At 30.7% G+C, this 14857-nt stretch overlaps 2 protein-coding genes and 1 pseudogene across 2 annotated transcripts; all 3 read left to right on the forward strand.

The window, feature by feature from the left end:
* Positions 1–2810: 2810 nt before the first annotated feature.
* On the forward strand, positions 2811–4679 carry LOC111304205 (strigolactone esterase D14-like). The gene is made up of 2 exons (XM_022900726.2): positions 2811–3269; positions 4097–4679. Exons 1-2 carry the CDS (start codon positions 2878–2880, stop codon positions 4530–4532), a joined length of 828 nt encoding a protein of 275 aa, XP_022756461.2. The 5' UTR covers positions 2811–2877; the 3' UTR covers positions 4533–4679.
* A 974-nt stretch (positions 4680–5653) lies between these two features.
* Positions 5654–10666, forward strand: LOC111303230 (3-hydroxyisobutyryl-CoA hydrolase-like protein 3, mitochondrial). The gene is made up of 10 exons (XM_022899337.2): positions 5654–5956; positions 6455–6556; positions 6725–6789; positions 8006–8140; positions 8253–8349; positions 8650–8779; positions 9325–9503; positions 9619–9746; positions 9892–9993; positions 10345–10666. The coding sequence occupies exons 1-10, from the start codon at positions 5857–5859 to the stop codon at positions 10444–10446; spliced, it is 1140 nt and encodes a 379-aa protein (XP_022755072.1). The 5' UTR covers positions 5654–5856; the 3' UTR covers positions 10447–10666.
* A 2709-nt stretch (positions 10667–13375) lies between these two features.
* On the forward strand, positions 13376–14118 carry LOC149515452 (small polypeptide DEVIL 10 pseudogene; annotated as a pseudogene).
* The last annotated feature ends 739 nt before the right edge of the window (positions 14119–14857 follow it).

Here is a 14857-nt window from a genome sequence, read left to right on the forward strand (position 1 = left end):
TGTCTCAAAACCTCAATTAATATGTCCTTTGACAACAAGATTTAAAGCCTCGTAGATGGCATTTTCTTCCTTATTTGAATATTAATAATTTTCCATTTCTCCCTGTTTTGTTAATTAACAGCCAAAAATGATAAAGAATCTCTTGTCACTACGAAGCAAAAGGAGTAAAGCTTAAAGTGAGGTCTCCTTCGTCTGAACCAGTTCACATAAGGATTATTTAGGTTCTATTTGTACGGATAATTAAATTAATTTTAATAAAAATAAAAATTATTATAATTACAATGAAAAAAAAATTAATAAACAATTTAAAATAAATACTTTTTATTAAAATTAATATTTATATTATAATGAGTTAATGATAGATATTTAGAATCAAACTTAGTCTTAATTTTCGTTTAAATTTCATTATCTCTCCAGATATAATATGATTGAGTTTATCACACTATTAATTAAATTTAAATATTAATTTTCATAAAATTAAATTAACATAAATTTTTTTTATAAAAATTTTTTTAATCATAATTATAATATTTATTATTATTATTTTTTTTAATCTCGATCTCATTATCCATCATTTTCGCCATTCCACGCAAAGGGACTTTTCGCCAAGACTTAATGCCAACATGTCTACTTACATGTGAAAAGTTCCAGCCAACTGCACCAACTACTTTTTTCTTTTTTGCTTTGCTCATTATTGCATCATCATGATTTACCCATTATTATTGCTCCCAATTAAGCGCTTATTATCATTTCAATTTTCAATACAGTTTTGATAGATTCCCGTGGAGATTTTTTTAAAACAAAAAATCGTATTTCGAGGGTAGAGCTCAAATTATATTAAATATTATTTATTAAAAATAATTATGTAAATTAATTAATTAAATTTCAAGTTTATATTAAAATTTTTTATTGAATCTTAACATAAACAATCACCATAAAATTTGACAAATACCTTGGAGGATATTGCAATAGCCTTCAACGGTGGAGCCCCAAACCTTGATGTGTAGATAAGGCCATGAAAATGGAGTTTATCTCATAACCGGAGATTCCATTGTCATCCATATAATTAGGTGGTTTGTCATTTTTTTTTTCTCAATCTCTCGTATATATATATTTATTGCCCACATTAATTTAGGGGTTTCCAATGACCCTATAACAAGACAATATGATTAAGTCCATTATTTTCTATGATTTCTATATCAAAATCATAAAAAAAAAAAAATACTGGACTCTATCAAATTTATGTGTCCATTATTTTCCAATGACCTTGAAAATAGTCCACTATTTTTAACAAGGCAAAAAAAAAATTTTTTTTTGGGGTTAAAATCATTGCAAAAGCCAAACTTAGACGATTGGATTTGTGCATCAAATTCTGAACCCTCGTTTGTTTAAAGAAAAAAAATATTCTAATCTAATTAGATTAATTTTTTGTTAATAAAATATAATTAATTTGGATTATCAAAATCTAATTGATGACACCTTTAAATATAGAAAAATTGAACATCTGTGAATGAAGGGGAGGTAGGTGGGTGGCAACTTGTAAGTAAATTAAGAAAAAAGTAAGGTTAGAAGTGAATCTTGTGAAGAACTGTGGGAGAACGTGGTGGGGCGCACCAACTTTAATGCGGGAAAAAGGTAGGCCTTGGACTTATCTTCCAACTCTCGATATCCAAACAAATAAATCCAAACCCCGCTACAAGACAAACGGCGCCTTTTATCTCTGAACTCGTATAATTTTTTAAGAAATATTTTATATTAAAATTTATATAAATGTAAACTATATATTTTAAATTATTGGATCCGTCGCTTATTTTATACCATTCATTCAACCTTTTCTTTTTGAGAGGGCACACTTGAACACTACCTCCTCTCCCAATCATATGTTTTGCTAATTGCGCCTCTTTTAATAGATAATGGATACCTCAAGGCAAAGCTCCTTAATTTCTCTCATTTGTTTTTACTCGACAAAAGCTTGTGAAAATTATAACCATGATTTCAAGGATTGGTTTCTTTTTCTTTTTTTTTTTTCATTGGCATCATCTAGAATATTCTTGATTTTTCAAAAATGTTGAAAGTTGTGGCAACAAATTGGTTATGTGCAATTAAGTCCACAAAATCATGGATGACCTCCTTTTGGAGGCACAAAAGTAGAAGGAAGGGTATAGTAGGCACTCTAATCAATTTAATGTCTTCAAATTCTCCTATTTTAATGCTTAATTACTATTACTATATTTGTAGGTTTACTTATGTAAACATAACAATATCTCAATCTCATTCATATATTCCAATTCAAAATATCCTTTTAGACTATATATGAAAGTTTTCTTTTTAGGAAATAGCTTGAAAAGTAGTATCAAATATTTCAAACCCTATATAGATATAGAAATGCTTTATAATTGCTAAAAGTTGTATGATTTGTTGATGGTAAAATATTTAATATTTAATTTTTGTAATTAATATTTAAATTATTAATAATAGTATAATCTATTAATAAAATGTTGAATTTTTAATTCATATGATAGAGATGTCGAATTCAAAAAGTTTGTTAAAAATATGCGAAAAGTAAAGCTTTAGTAATCATGGTGGGAAGAAAAAAGTAGTAAAGCTTTTGTTAATGGTCTGATTAATCTAGCTAAAACTTTTCATTTTATTAATTTCAACTTAAATTGTTGTAATTTAAAAAAGTCTCCAAAAGGCAAAGCCCAAAAATGTTGAAATCTCTTTCTCTTCTTTAATTTATATTTAGTGAGATAAACCATTCTCTCTTTCCTATATAAGCAAGCCCAGACCAACAGCAGACATCACCAAAAATCAGCTTCAGCTCCCTCTCCCTCTCTCCCAACAACCTCTTTCAATCTATATCCTGCTGCTTAATTTATGCCAAAGATGATGATAGTAGAAACGAGTCTTCGAGCTGCCATGAATGCAAGAATAATTGGGTCTGGCAGTGAGACCATGGTTCTTGCACATGGGTTTGGAGGAGACCAATCTGTCTGGGACAAAATCCTTCCTTACTTAACGCAGCATTACCAGGTTGTCGTTTTTGACTGGACTTTTTCAGGAGCTGTAAAAGATTCTAACCTCTTTGATCCTTTGAAATACTCTTCCTATGATGCCTTTGCTAGTGACCTAATAGCTCTTATGGACGAGCTTGACTTGAAATCCTCAGTCTTTGTCGGCCACTCCATGTCTGGTGTGATCGGATGCATTGCTTCCATTAAAAGACCTGAACTTTTTAACAGGCTCATACTTGTTGGAGCTTCTCCTAGGTATTTTTCTGCCTTCTTTTTTTCCTTTTTTTTTTTGAAGAAAAAGGGTTTTTATTCTAGAAAAATTGCTTCTCTTTCTTGCTTCTGCTATATCTTTACTGTTCCTTTTTTTTCCCCTCCATCGGTTATTCCATATCCCTCTTTTCATCTGTTATTGTATTCTTTTAATCATCTTTGGGTATTTTCTTCGTTGCCAATGCAAACTAATACAAGACTTTCGAACAGATTTATCTTTTTGACTGAATAAAATCAATGATAAAGCTGTGATTTGATGTGCAAACGCTATCTTAAAGAGCCTGCTAAGCAAAATATGTGGACAGGAGGATCTGGGTCAGTTACGATAGATGGTGTTTCGTTCTTTGTCTTGTGCTTTTGTGCTTCAAAATTGTGTGGACGATGCAACTCCAAAAATATTTACTTATTTCTTTCCTCAATAATAATACTATGAATATTAATCCCCAGACAATTGAACGAGGACATGCAAAGTCATATGAAAATATAATATTTAATAAATTTAAAATTTAATATGTATAATTTTTTTTATTTTCAGATTATGATCAATCTCTTTGCAAAAAAAAAAAACTAATATTTATTTTTACTTTCTTTTGATTTGACATATTTCACTACAAATTTGGATATACATGTCTGATAAGGTTGGTTAATTAATAGCTAAATATAGAGTAGAATTAAATATGTTGTTGATGCCGGCAGAAGATATGAAAATTGGTGCCCTTGTTACTTTTTCCATCGGACTATGTGACATTCATAATTAATATTTATACAAGTTTTCCTTTGTTTATTTTTCTCATGCTACAAAATAAACACAGGTACATTAATATAGATGATTACGAAGGTGGATTTGAGGAAGAAGCAATTGACAACATTCTTTCCAACATAGAATCCGACTATGAGAATTGGACTTCAAGTTTTGCTAGGCTTGTTGTGGACAATAAGGATCCCCAGTCTGTTGAAAACTTTGCAAAATGCTTGAAGAGGATGAACCATGAATTTGCAGTCCCCTTGTCAAAAACAGTGTTTCGCAGCGACGAAAGGGATATTCTTGAGAAGGTTACCACCCCATGCACCATTGTTCAGACCACCAATGACATTGTCGTGCCAGATTCAGTTGCCTACTACATGCAGAAGAAGATCAAAGGGAAATCAACTGTGGAGATTGTCAAAACTGATGGGCATTTCCCACAGTTGACTGCGCACCTTGAGTTCCTTGATGTGCTGGGTGGGGTTTTAGGCTTTGAGATTTGATCAGACAAGAAGATAAGGTCAGAAATAAATATGGCCGTTGCGATATACTGTTGTGTGTTGATGACTTTATTATGTGGCTAAAGGAGAGATCGTTGGCTTGTGTAGAATATATTTAGCTAGTCTTTTCATCAGCGATGTTCGTTTTGCTTTTATTATAGTTATTTAATTATTGTACCTTTTGGCTTCATTTTTTTTAGGAATATACTTAGGAAACAAGTGAATGTTGTCTTGAATTGCATGTGGTTGATTTTTATTAATTTGCAGAAAAAAAATTCCATATTACATATTTTATGTTTGAAATGCCTTTTCTGGTTCGACCTTTCTTTCTATCCCTAGTTAAGAATAGTGGGCACCCTCGTTTACGCGTTGCCCGTTTAAACATAATTCTAAAATGTTGGGTTTAAAATTTTGAACAAAACTCTTATAAAATTCAAGTCCATAAATTAAATACCAATTACCTTTTAGTTCAATAATATTCAAGTCGAGTTTAAATCATAGCCTATAAAACTAATAAAAAATTTATAAGTTAAACAAAAGTGTAAACAAAGGCTCAAAAATTTATTGTTAACGATTACGTGATTTATTAGTAGAGTATTAAATTTTAATTTCAGTGATTATGATTTAAATTTAAATAATTTTAAATAAAAATGCTAAAAATTCATTAAATTGCAATGATATTGTAATTATGTATACAAATTAGATTTATAATTACAAGTAAATAGTTTTTTTTTTTTTTGTGGAAGCAACGAAATAATTCTTAATAAATAAAAAATAAATTAATAAACCAATATAATTGAAAGAAACTGATAGATTTAGGGGCCTTTTCCTTAATATTGAAACAAACCGAATGGACCATCATAAAACCCAATTCTAAACCAATCCTTTTTTATAGAAGAAAGACAAGAATCGGGTCAACCAAAACTTAACTCATACATCAAGCGGGTTTCTATCTGAACCAGAAGTCGGCCGGCCCAATGACACAGCCTAAAAGAAAAGGTTGAGAGGATGTATTCACTTTGGATGGACTCAAAAAAATTGGGCCACTGAGCCCAAGTTGTCGAACTGTACCAAGAGCCCCTCCAGGCGAACCGGACAGGACGGGAAATAGATCCTCCTAAATTATGTGGCTTTCACTTGAAAGTTGAAACAGTTCAGGTTTTCACTATTCTTGTTCCAAAACAAACCCGCAACATCGAAGGTTATCGGCGCTGCTCGCTTTCCAAGTCTCGCTCATCGTTCCCTCCGGCTCTCTATTTGCAGTGACGCCTGGGGGTCGTCGCTGGGAAGCGTTTCTCTCTCTAGTTGTGATCGAAACTTCTCCACCATGGCTGGCGCTGAAGATTTTGTTAAGGGAAATGTTTATCCCAACGGCGTAGCAGTCATTACTCTCGATCGTCCCAAAGCCCTCAACGCCATGAATTTAGGTACCCCTTCGTTATTTCTCCTACATTTACACTTAAATTTGCCCCTTTTTTAATTATTTAATTTAATTCGTTCTTGTATGAGTTAAAAGATTAACTTTGCTAGGAATGAAAGTGAATTCGAATTGAATGAGCTTGATTTTGAAATTACAAATATTACCCTTAATAATGTAAAGATAAAATTTTATGAAGGGATACAGCTGTCAAAAATTGTGAGTAAAGGAAGCAAAGTAAGCCATTGTTGAAGACTTTGCTGGCGTTAATATTAGAGGATAATATAATTTGTATATATATATTTAAAGAAGTTTACAATGGTTCTATAGATATCCTAGTAAAAGGAGAATCTATTTTGTATCCACAAAGTTTAGCACTTGTTAAGAATTAGTGGACAAATTTGCTAGTGTAATTTTGTTATCTCGTGATATTTTTGTTGGATTTGATATGAATCAGTAGTTTGTAGATGTGTTTTGATGAGACGTGTGTACATTTTGATAAATGCAGATATGGATATCAAGTACAAACAAATTCTTGAAGGATGGGAATCGGATCCAAAGGTCAAATGTGTTCTGATCGAGGGTAGCTCATCGCGTGCCTTTTGTGCAGGTACTTGAAATATTAAATCTTCTTCTTTTGCTGGGAAAAGATACTTCTAAATATTTTTTCTAGATGCTGTTTATAATGAAAAATGTGTTTTGATATCCTTGTAGGCTTTTTTTTCATGTTGCTAGTGTTAGGGGAGTTTATGGGTCTAAGCATTCATGGTTAATGCAGGAATGGATATTAAAGGTGTTGTTGCTGAAATCCAAAAGGACAGAAAGACACCTCTTGTACCAAAGGTTTTGTCTTCCTTCCATCTGTAAATGCATGCCTTGTGCTTCTAATGTTTCCTGCAAGCTTGCTGTACTTAATTATTTTTGTTACTATAACCACTGTTGTAAGCTATAAGTTGTTTGCCTTATTCTTCTTCCCTTTTTCCTTCTTTTTTTTCTTTTGGGTGGGGGAATGTGGATATCTTTTTCTTTTATTGTTGGGTTCAATGTGGTGTTCTTTCCTTAAATTAAAGCATTTGATGCTTCTGTTATTGATAACTTTGATCTTAGCTTATATGGACGTGTTGATGTGATGCAGATTACAAACAACAATACACTCAGATATGATTGAGATTAAGTTTTATACCATCATAATGATAAACATTTGTAATTTGCTAAAATCAAGTCAACACAAGATGTCTATCATGTTTGTCCAAACTCAGAATACAACTCTCACCATGGCTATGATACACCCAACCTTCCAAAAACCATTTATAATTGCTGCTATCAGTGTCAGGTGCTATCCTTTTCTTTCTTTCTGGAAGAAGAAAATTACACCATTTTGCTTCATGCTGCTCAATTTGGAACCCCACCACCCATTTTTTTTATGTTCCTATCTCCTATAACTAATTGTATGCAATTCTGAAAACTCAACCATCCACAAATTTGTGGTTTGTGTGAGCTCCATATAAATCCCATGTGGGAACAAACAGTGGGGATCGTTGGGATCAAATAATTGTAGGTGATATGAATCTTTTTTCTTTTTTCAGAAAGAGAGAGAGGAAAGGAAATATTTGATTGTACATGTAAAAACTTGCATAATGTAGATCATAATTTTGCCTCTATTTGTTTCCAGATGAAATTAGCATTTGCTCATATCAAGAGAAGTATAATTTAAAATTTACCTGTTCTGCACGTTTGATATGCAGTTTGAACTTTTAGAATATGTTTGAACTGTTTTACCTTGTAAATGATAGTTATTGCATGTTCAAGATGTAGCCGTTGACATGATAGGATATGAGCATGGTACCTCTGCCCACTGATTGTTCTGCACCAGCAATGACTAGCAAATAGTTTGGATGATTTCCTCGTATGTGCATAATATGTTTGCTGATATCATTTCTTATTAGGTAGTTATCTTTTCATGCTATGTTGTTTCTCATTACTGTTCCATCACTTGTTGCCTTGCATTTTACCCTTTCACCTGAAGTTAATAGCCTTATTATGATGAATTTTTTCCCAGGTCTTCACTGCAGAGTATTCTCTAATATGCAAAATTTCAGAGTACAAGAAGCCTTATATATCTTTCATGGATGGCATAACAATGGGCTTTGGAATTGGCCTATCTGGCCATGGTCGCTACAGAGTGGTAACTGAGGTACAAACTGATCTCCTTGCTGCCCAGAGAAATATTTGGTCTTGCATTTTAAATTATAATTGCTTTACAATTTCTTTCTCTAATGTTTTACTCTTGCATAAATCTGGGTTAGAGGACTGTTCTTGCTATGCCAGAAAATGGAATTGGTTTGTTTCCTGATGTTGGGTTTTCATATGTAGCAGCACAAACTCCTGGAGGGGGTTCTGTTGGTATGTTTCTTTTACTCTAAACCTAAGTTCTAAGAGTTGCAAAAGGCGGTTTGTAACAGGATGCTAGAGATTAAACCAGAAGCAGTAAGGTTGAAGTGGGATGGTAGTATGGTTATATTTAATCTTGTAAGGGCTTTTAAAACTTTTTGGAGATGCTGAATTCCTAAAGCTAAACTTATATAATAATACACACAAGCAGTATTTGCACAAATAGTCAAATACCGGTTTAATTCTCTTGCTCTCTTCCACTCACTCTATATTGCATCCCTCCATGTCATTTACACTTTTGGAGTTCTGCAGGTGCTTATCTTGGAATGACTGGAAAAAGGATATCAACACCTTCAGATGCGCTATTTGTAGGTCTTGGAACACACTATGTGCCATCTGGGAATCTAGGTTCACTAAAGGAAGGCCTTCTAGCCAGTACCTTGTATATCTCTGATCTTCTTTCTAGTTTGGCTTTCTCTTTGGGTGGAAATGAGTATTTTTAGGATCTTATAGTTCTCTCTCTAGTCTCTATTTGCTCACCGTTAATATAAATTGTGACAACGTGCAAATATGTCTCTAAAATGGGTGGAAAGTATTCATGACTTGATATTCCAAATCAAATCAGCTTTGTGAAAAAGTGTGAAATCTATGCCTTAAGAAATTTTAGTTTCCAGACCAATTTCGTTTGATGTCTCCATGTTGGGCTGGAGTCCATAAATACGAACTTCAACTTTTCAATCTTCTTCATCTTGTAGTTTGCAATGCGATTTCCTTCCATTTCTGGATAAAATAGTTTTGAATTTATTTTCTATTCTTCCACAAATTGCATTGTAATAGTTCTATTAGCAACACATATTCAAGGTTTTCTTCCGGTAAAATCATTAATGATGCGATTGGTAAAGTGGAGATGCAGTTGTTCTATTAGCAACATAATATTCGCTGCTTGTTTCCAGCAAAACCGTAAATGATATGTATTTTTTCACACAGTTCAGAGGATCCACACAAGGATGTTACAACACTGTTGGCAAAATACAGCAATAACCCTGAGTCTGAAGCTTACTTGAAGTTGCTTTTGCCTCAGATAAATTCATGCTTCAGTGCAGATAAGTCAGTTAAGGAGATAATTGAGGAGCTTAAAAAGCATCAACAAAGTACAGAAGCTTCAGGTAAGCTAAATTAAAACTGGTTAATCCAAACAGTAAAATGAACTGCATATGCATCATTAATGTGCTCCCTGGAAATCTATCAATCTAAATATGTTAACATCGTTTCTTTCTGCAGTGGTAGAGTGGGCAAATGATGCTCTGCATGGTCTTGGAAAGGGTGCTCCCTTTTCTCTTTGCTTAACACAAAATTATTTCTCTAGAGTTGCATCTGGATATGGTAAACAAGGCAATGAATTTACAATGGTAAGTTGGAGATGTATAATTCAACTGCCTTCCTCCATCTGATGCATCTTTCTATCTCTCTTGTTTCATTTCTAAGTAAATTTCTTCTCTAGTAGCAATACTTTTCAAGTAACTTCTGTATTTGTGTTACACTGATCATGTCTAGCTAAAAGGTGTTATGAAAACGGAATATCGCATTGCCTTACGGTCTTCTCTGCGAAATGATTTTGCTGAAGGTGTCCGTGCAGTCTTGATTGACAAGGATCAGGTTGGCTCTTCATGCTTCTGCTCCTTTTCTCTCTCGATGATAGTAGATCTGCCTCTAGGATTATATTTTAATATTTCTAAAACATATGTTAACATCTGTAAATTTTCTCCCTTCTTTTATTCTTCCACTCTTTAAAATCTTGATAATTTCCCAAATATGTTGAATTTATATCTTTGAAATGCATCTGTCGTTCATGAATTCATCACATGTATATTTCTGTGTGCGGATGTGCATGTTTCTACATGCTTCTTCTTCCTTGCCTTCAGGACTTAAAAGCTGATGTTAAGTTTCGTTAGCAGTAGCACGCGACTTTATGTGTTCATAGTTGTGGCTCTTTTATGTCTTTTGCAGAATCCAAAGTGGAACCCTCCAAGCTTGGACGAAGTCGACCAAAAGGAAGTGGAGGCAGTTTTTGAACCTTTAGGTCCAGGAATTGAAGAGTTGAAAGTTTAAGATTCACACTTCACATGTCTAAGTTCTGTCTCTCTTAGTTTTGCTTGAGATAATAATAATAATTTTATAAACGTATAATATATTTTGCTAAAAATATTAAAAGAAGAAGTAAACCAAACACGTAGAAGAATAAATGCAGCTTTCTTTTGTGAAAGAAATATGAGATAGCTTTGGCTTGATGCCTTTTACAAGTATATATTTGAACCTTGAATTTTGGGTCTGTTATTGACTTTTTTGGGAGTTTAGATTCTTCATTCTTGCAATTTATAATCTAGACTTTCATCGACTCTCGTCCATGCAAAGCTGGTCGACCACCATTTCCACTTGCTCTGTTTTTTATATAAAAAAATATTCATATTCTGACGAGCGAATCAAGCCAGAGGCTCAAGAGTAAGGAAAGACAAAAACGTGTGCAAAATGACAAGGGTGCCACGTCGGGAATAGACGAGAATCGAAGGTGGTGGGGGCTCTGCATCTGGTTCCTTCTTAACACGGCCTCTCCTTGGTTCCGCCTTTGGTTCTTGTTCTTTGTCTGTACCATCGCCACTAGTCTTTTGACAAGCATAAATGCTCCTCCCTTGTAAATTTACCATTTTATCCTGTTTTAACGTTAAAATTGTTTGCTCAAAAAGGCAGAAAAAAAGGTTTTGTGTTTTTTTTTTTTTTTTTACATTTGTTGGCGATATATTTTCTGGTTTTTTGGCCAAATTAAAGATCAAAACATAAAAAGTCAAATGCAGATGTGGCTTGGTAGTAGTAACATTTACTTGCTACTGCATTTTTTTTCTTTTTCTAGAAGTAATACAATAGTATTAAGTAATCATAATGATTATTTAATTTTCATTAAAAATTCATTCCTGCGTTACTTTCATATGCATAATATATTATTAGCAAGGTCAAATTTCTTGTTAATATAAAATCATAAATCCTTAAAAAAAAATACGACATATATTATTTTTCTCCCGTGTTTTAATGAAAAAAGAACAATTCATCATCTCAATCTCATCTTCTTTTTTATATTATTATCATTCAAATTCTTCTAACATCCATTTTGTACTAAGGATGAACGGTGATCTTATCATATATAATATTATATTATAACATATATATTTATTTGATAAAATTTACGTGTAATCTTATGTAAATAATTTATATTATTGATAAATAGGATAGTTTTTTAATTGTAGTTGATTATCGAATAACTTTATTTTTAAAATTTAAAAGATATTTTAAATTTAAAAAATCATATTTATCAAAAATTTTTATGTGAAATAATTTATAATTTTTATCTTCATTTCAATGAGATAAGATTATTGGAATCATTCTAATGAAAAAATAAATAAAAATAAAATCTCATTTAAAATTAATCTGAGTATTTTTTATATAAAACATGTACATATTATTTATCTTGCATTTAAACTATATAAGTACGTTGTAAAACAATTTTGAAGTTTTGGACTTTATTTATTTATTTATTATATGTTATGTAAAGCATGAATATATTTAAATATTACGTTTTTATTATTATATTTGTAATATATTTTTCAATATTTTTTATTTTAAAATAATTGATTTTTGTATAATAGTGAATAAAACTAAATGTATATATGAAAATGTGTATTGTTATAATTTCATGGTGTACAAGAAATATATAACAAACTTTCACTTTAAATTATTTTTTAGTGTACAAATTAAGTAAAGAGTTATAAAAAATACTTTCTTTAAGAAGTTAAATAAGATCATAGGTCAATAATAGCATATAATACTTATAGTTATTTTTTTTTTTAATTGCATTAAAATAATTAAAATTTGAATGTTTTCATATAACCTATGATATATAAAATTCATTCAAAAAATGATTAAGATTAAAATAGATGAAATTTTTTTTTATATAAATGGTGAATTTAAACTTTGGTGTGGGATTAGATTGATATTATGTAGATAAGAAGATAATAATATATGACAAAATATTTATTAACCAAGTAATTAATTTTTAATTGAAAATATTGATAAATTTGAAAACAAATTAAATTATTGATTTTTTTACTATAAATATGCAAAAAAAAAAATAATTAAAACAAAAATATTCTTCCTAAATTTAAAATCACATATATCTCTTCTTTTTTTTTTTAATTTCAAAATCTTTATTATTAGTTTCTTTTTAAATTCAAATAATACGTTTCACTTTAAGTCTATTAATAATTAATGATATGTGTTACATCATTTTTTTTTCAAATTTATATTGTTTTCATAATTTTATTTTTTATTTTTTTGGTTACATCAGAAAGACAAAAACTTAGTACAAGTAAGAAGAAAAAAAGAAGCCTGACTCGAAACCAGACCCTTGATGTCCCTTCAAATGTCTTTAGCCACTAAATTTAAAGTTCGGGACATTTTTCATAATTTTATTGTTTATTTTATTTAGATGATTTCTTCTTTTGACATTTTTATTTAATTTTTTTATTTATCACACATTTCTTGATTGATTTTTTTTTAATATTTTGATCAAAATCATAATTTATTAAAGATATGTCAACACTTCTTCTATTATTTAATTGATCATTCAATATATACGTTCTCCTAAAACATCAATATTATATTTACATTCAATTATTTTTACTTTCTAATCCATATCTAATATCTCTTATTTTTTACATTTATTTTCAACATTTTGATTAAGATACTAATAATAAAATTTAATTTTCTTATAACATGTTAATTGAATGTATATATTTATATTTTATATTCGTTATAAAATTTTAAACTTAGATACAATTGTAAAAAGAAAAATATATATAAATTTTACTGTGTAAATACATATTTAAATAAATAAAATAATCCATGCCATCGGTTACAAACTAGTTTCTTAATACGAAAGGAAAAGGGCAAAAATACCAAAGTTGCAGTATGGGCAATGATGTCATACACTGGAAAGGTTAGCTTGTAGGAAATGACAGAAATAAAAGGGGACCACCACACACACAAACACAATCGTCAAACGCTTCTATGCTTTAAGTAGCTTAAAGCAGTCGTGCTCCAAAGCAGAATCAAATCATCAACCAAAATCTTCAAGACTGTCAGCCGCCATGTCTACAACTCCTTGCTTTCTTTCAAGCTCCAAATCGAATCGTTGCTGCAGGTCTCGAAAACCCAGTTTTCGAAAGCGCTGTTTGTTGATGGCAAAGAAACAGAAAACTCGGTTTTACATCCTCGGACGTTGTATCGCCATGCTTTTGTGTTGGCATGATCATTCTATGTCAGATTGAGTTCTCCTTCAGCAAGACAGAACCTGTTTCCCAGGCATCCATTGCAACTTAGAAAACAAATCTGGGTCTCAAGATTCAAATGAGATTAAGAGCTAAGGAATTCGAGAAAGGTCAAGGAATTCAAGCGCTGGCAACTTTTTCTTGTTCTCCTGCTGGAAAACAAGATCAAACTGTAAGGAAGGATATATGTTAGGAAAGGATATATGTTAGGAAACTAGGACTACCCATGGGGTCAGGAAGGATGGGATTGGATCAAGGATTCAGGGTCAACCATTTGTATGCCAAATCCAAAGGAGCAAAGTGTAAATAAATATCGATGATTAAAACAGTAATTGACAAAAGTTTATTCAATCTCAGCCAGTTCATAGTTGTTTTCCGATGAAATATGTGAATAATTCTTTTATTAATCAACTTAATTAGGTGATGTTAGTGATATTTTTTTGTCCAAACAGCATATTGATCATTCTTCTTATTAAAGATTGTTAGTAGATAATCATGTGTCAATTTAATATATACAATAACATATCAGTTTGACTACATCACTAAAATATAAATACAAAGAATATTTTCTATATCTATCATAATTGTCCTTTTTTTTTTTTTTATGATTTTAAGGTTTTGATCCTTAATTCGGAACTCCACACCAACGAATGAGAAGAGCCGGATTTTTATATTTTAAAATTATATTTTTTTATTTTTTAATATTAAAAATTATAAAATTTTAATTTTATAAAAAAATTAAAAATTGATATTAAATATCTTGAAGTTAAAACTTTTTTAAACTTCGTAAAAATCAATATAAAATAAATAAATAGTAACGAACGACATATTAAAGATGTACTCTTTCATATAAATTAAAATTTTATTTTAAAGTATTTTTCGTAACAATCAAACTCTAATTGAAGATGAAATGAAATTCTTCTTTTACTAATTGGATAATCTTTTGTGGGTATTTAAAATAATTTTTAAGTAATGTTATTACTTAATAAAAATAAAATCCAAAAATAAATAAATTAAAAACAATGGAACATGAAGTAAATAATGTCGATTTCAATATCAAATGCTTATATATTCCTAGTAACGGTAGGGGTAAAAGCGACCTGTCCCACTTGAATTCAAAGTATAGAAAATAATATTAGCGGCCT

This window comes from Durio zibethinus, chromosome 13 (genome assembly GCF_047325235.1).
Source record: "Durio zibethinus cultivar Kanyao isolate XHJ-2024 chromosome 13, ASM4732523v1, whole genome shotgun sequence".
Lineage (NCBI taxonomy): Eukaryota > Viridiplantae > Streptophyta > Magnoliopsida > Malvales > Malvaceae > Durio > Durio zibethinus.

Bases quoted from the DNA above. Each gene is read 5' to 3' on its own strand.
- LOC111304205 (XM_022900726.2), top strand. From the start codon at position 2,878: ATGCCAAAGATGATGATAGTAGAAACGAGTCTTCGAGCTGCCATGAAT. The intron at 3,270-4,096 runs GTATTTTTCTGC...AAATAAACACAG, and splicing joins CTTGTTGGAGCTTCTCCTAG to GTACATTAATATAGATGATT.
- LOC111303230 (XM_022899337.2), top strand. From the start codon at position 5,857: ATGGCTGGCGCTGAAGATTTTGTTAAGGGAAATGTTTATCCCAACGGC. The intron at 8,141-8,252 runs GTACAAACTGAT...AATCTGGGTTAG, and splicing joins GCTACAGAGTGGTAACTGAG to AGGACTGTTCTTGCTATGCC. The intron at 8,780-9,324 runs GTATATCTCTGA...TTTTTCACACAG, and splicing joins GGCCTTCTAGCCAGTACCTT to TTCAGAGGATCCACACAAGG.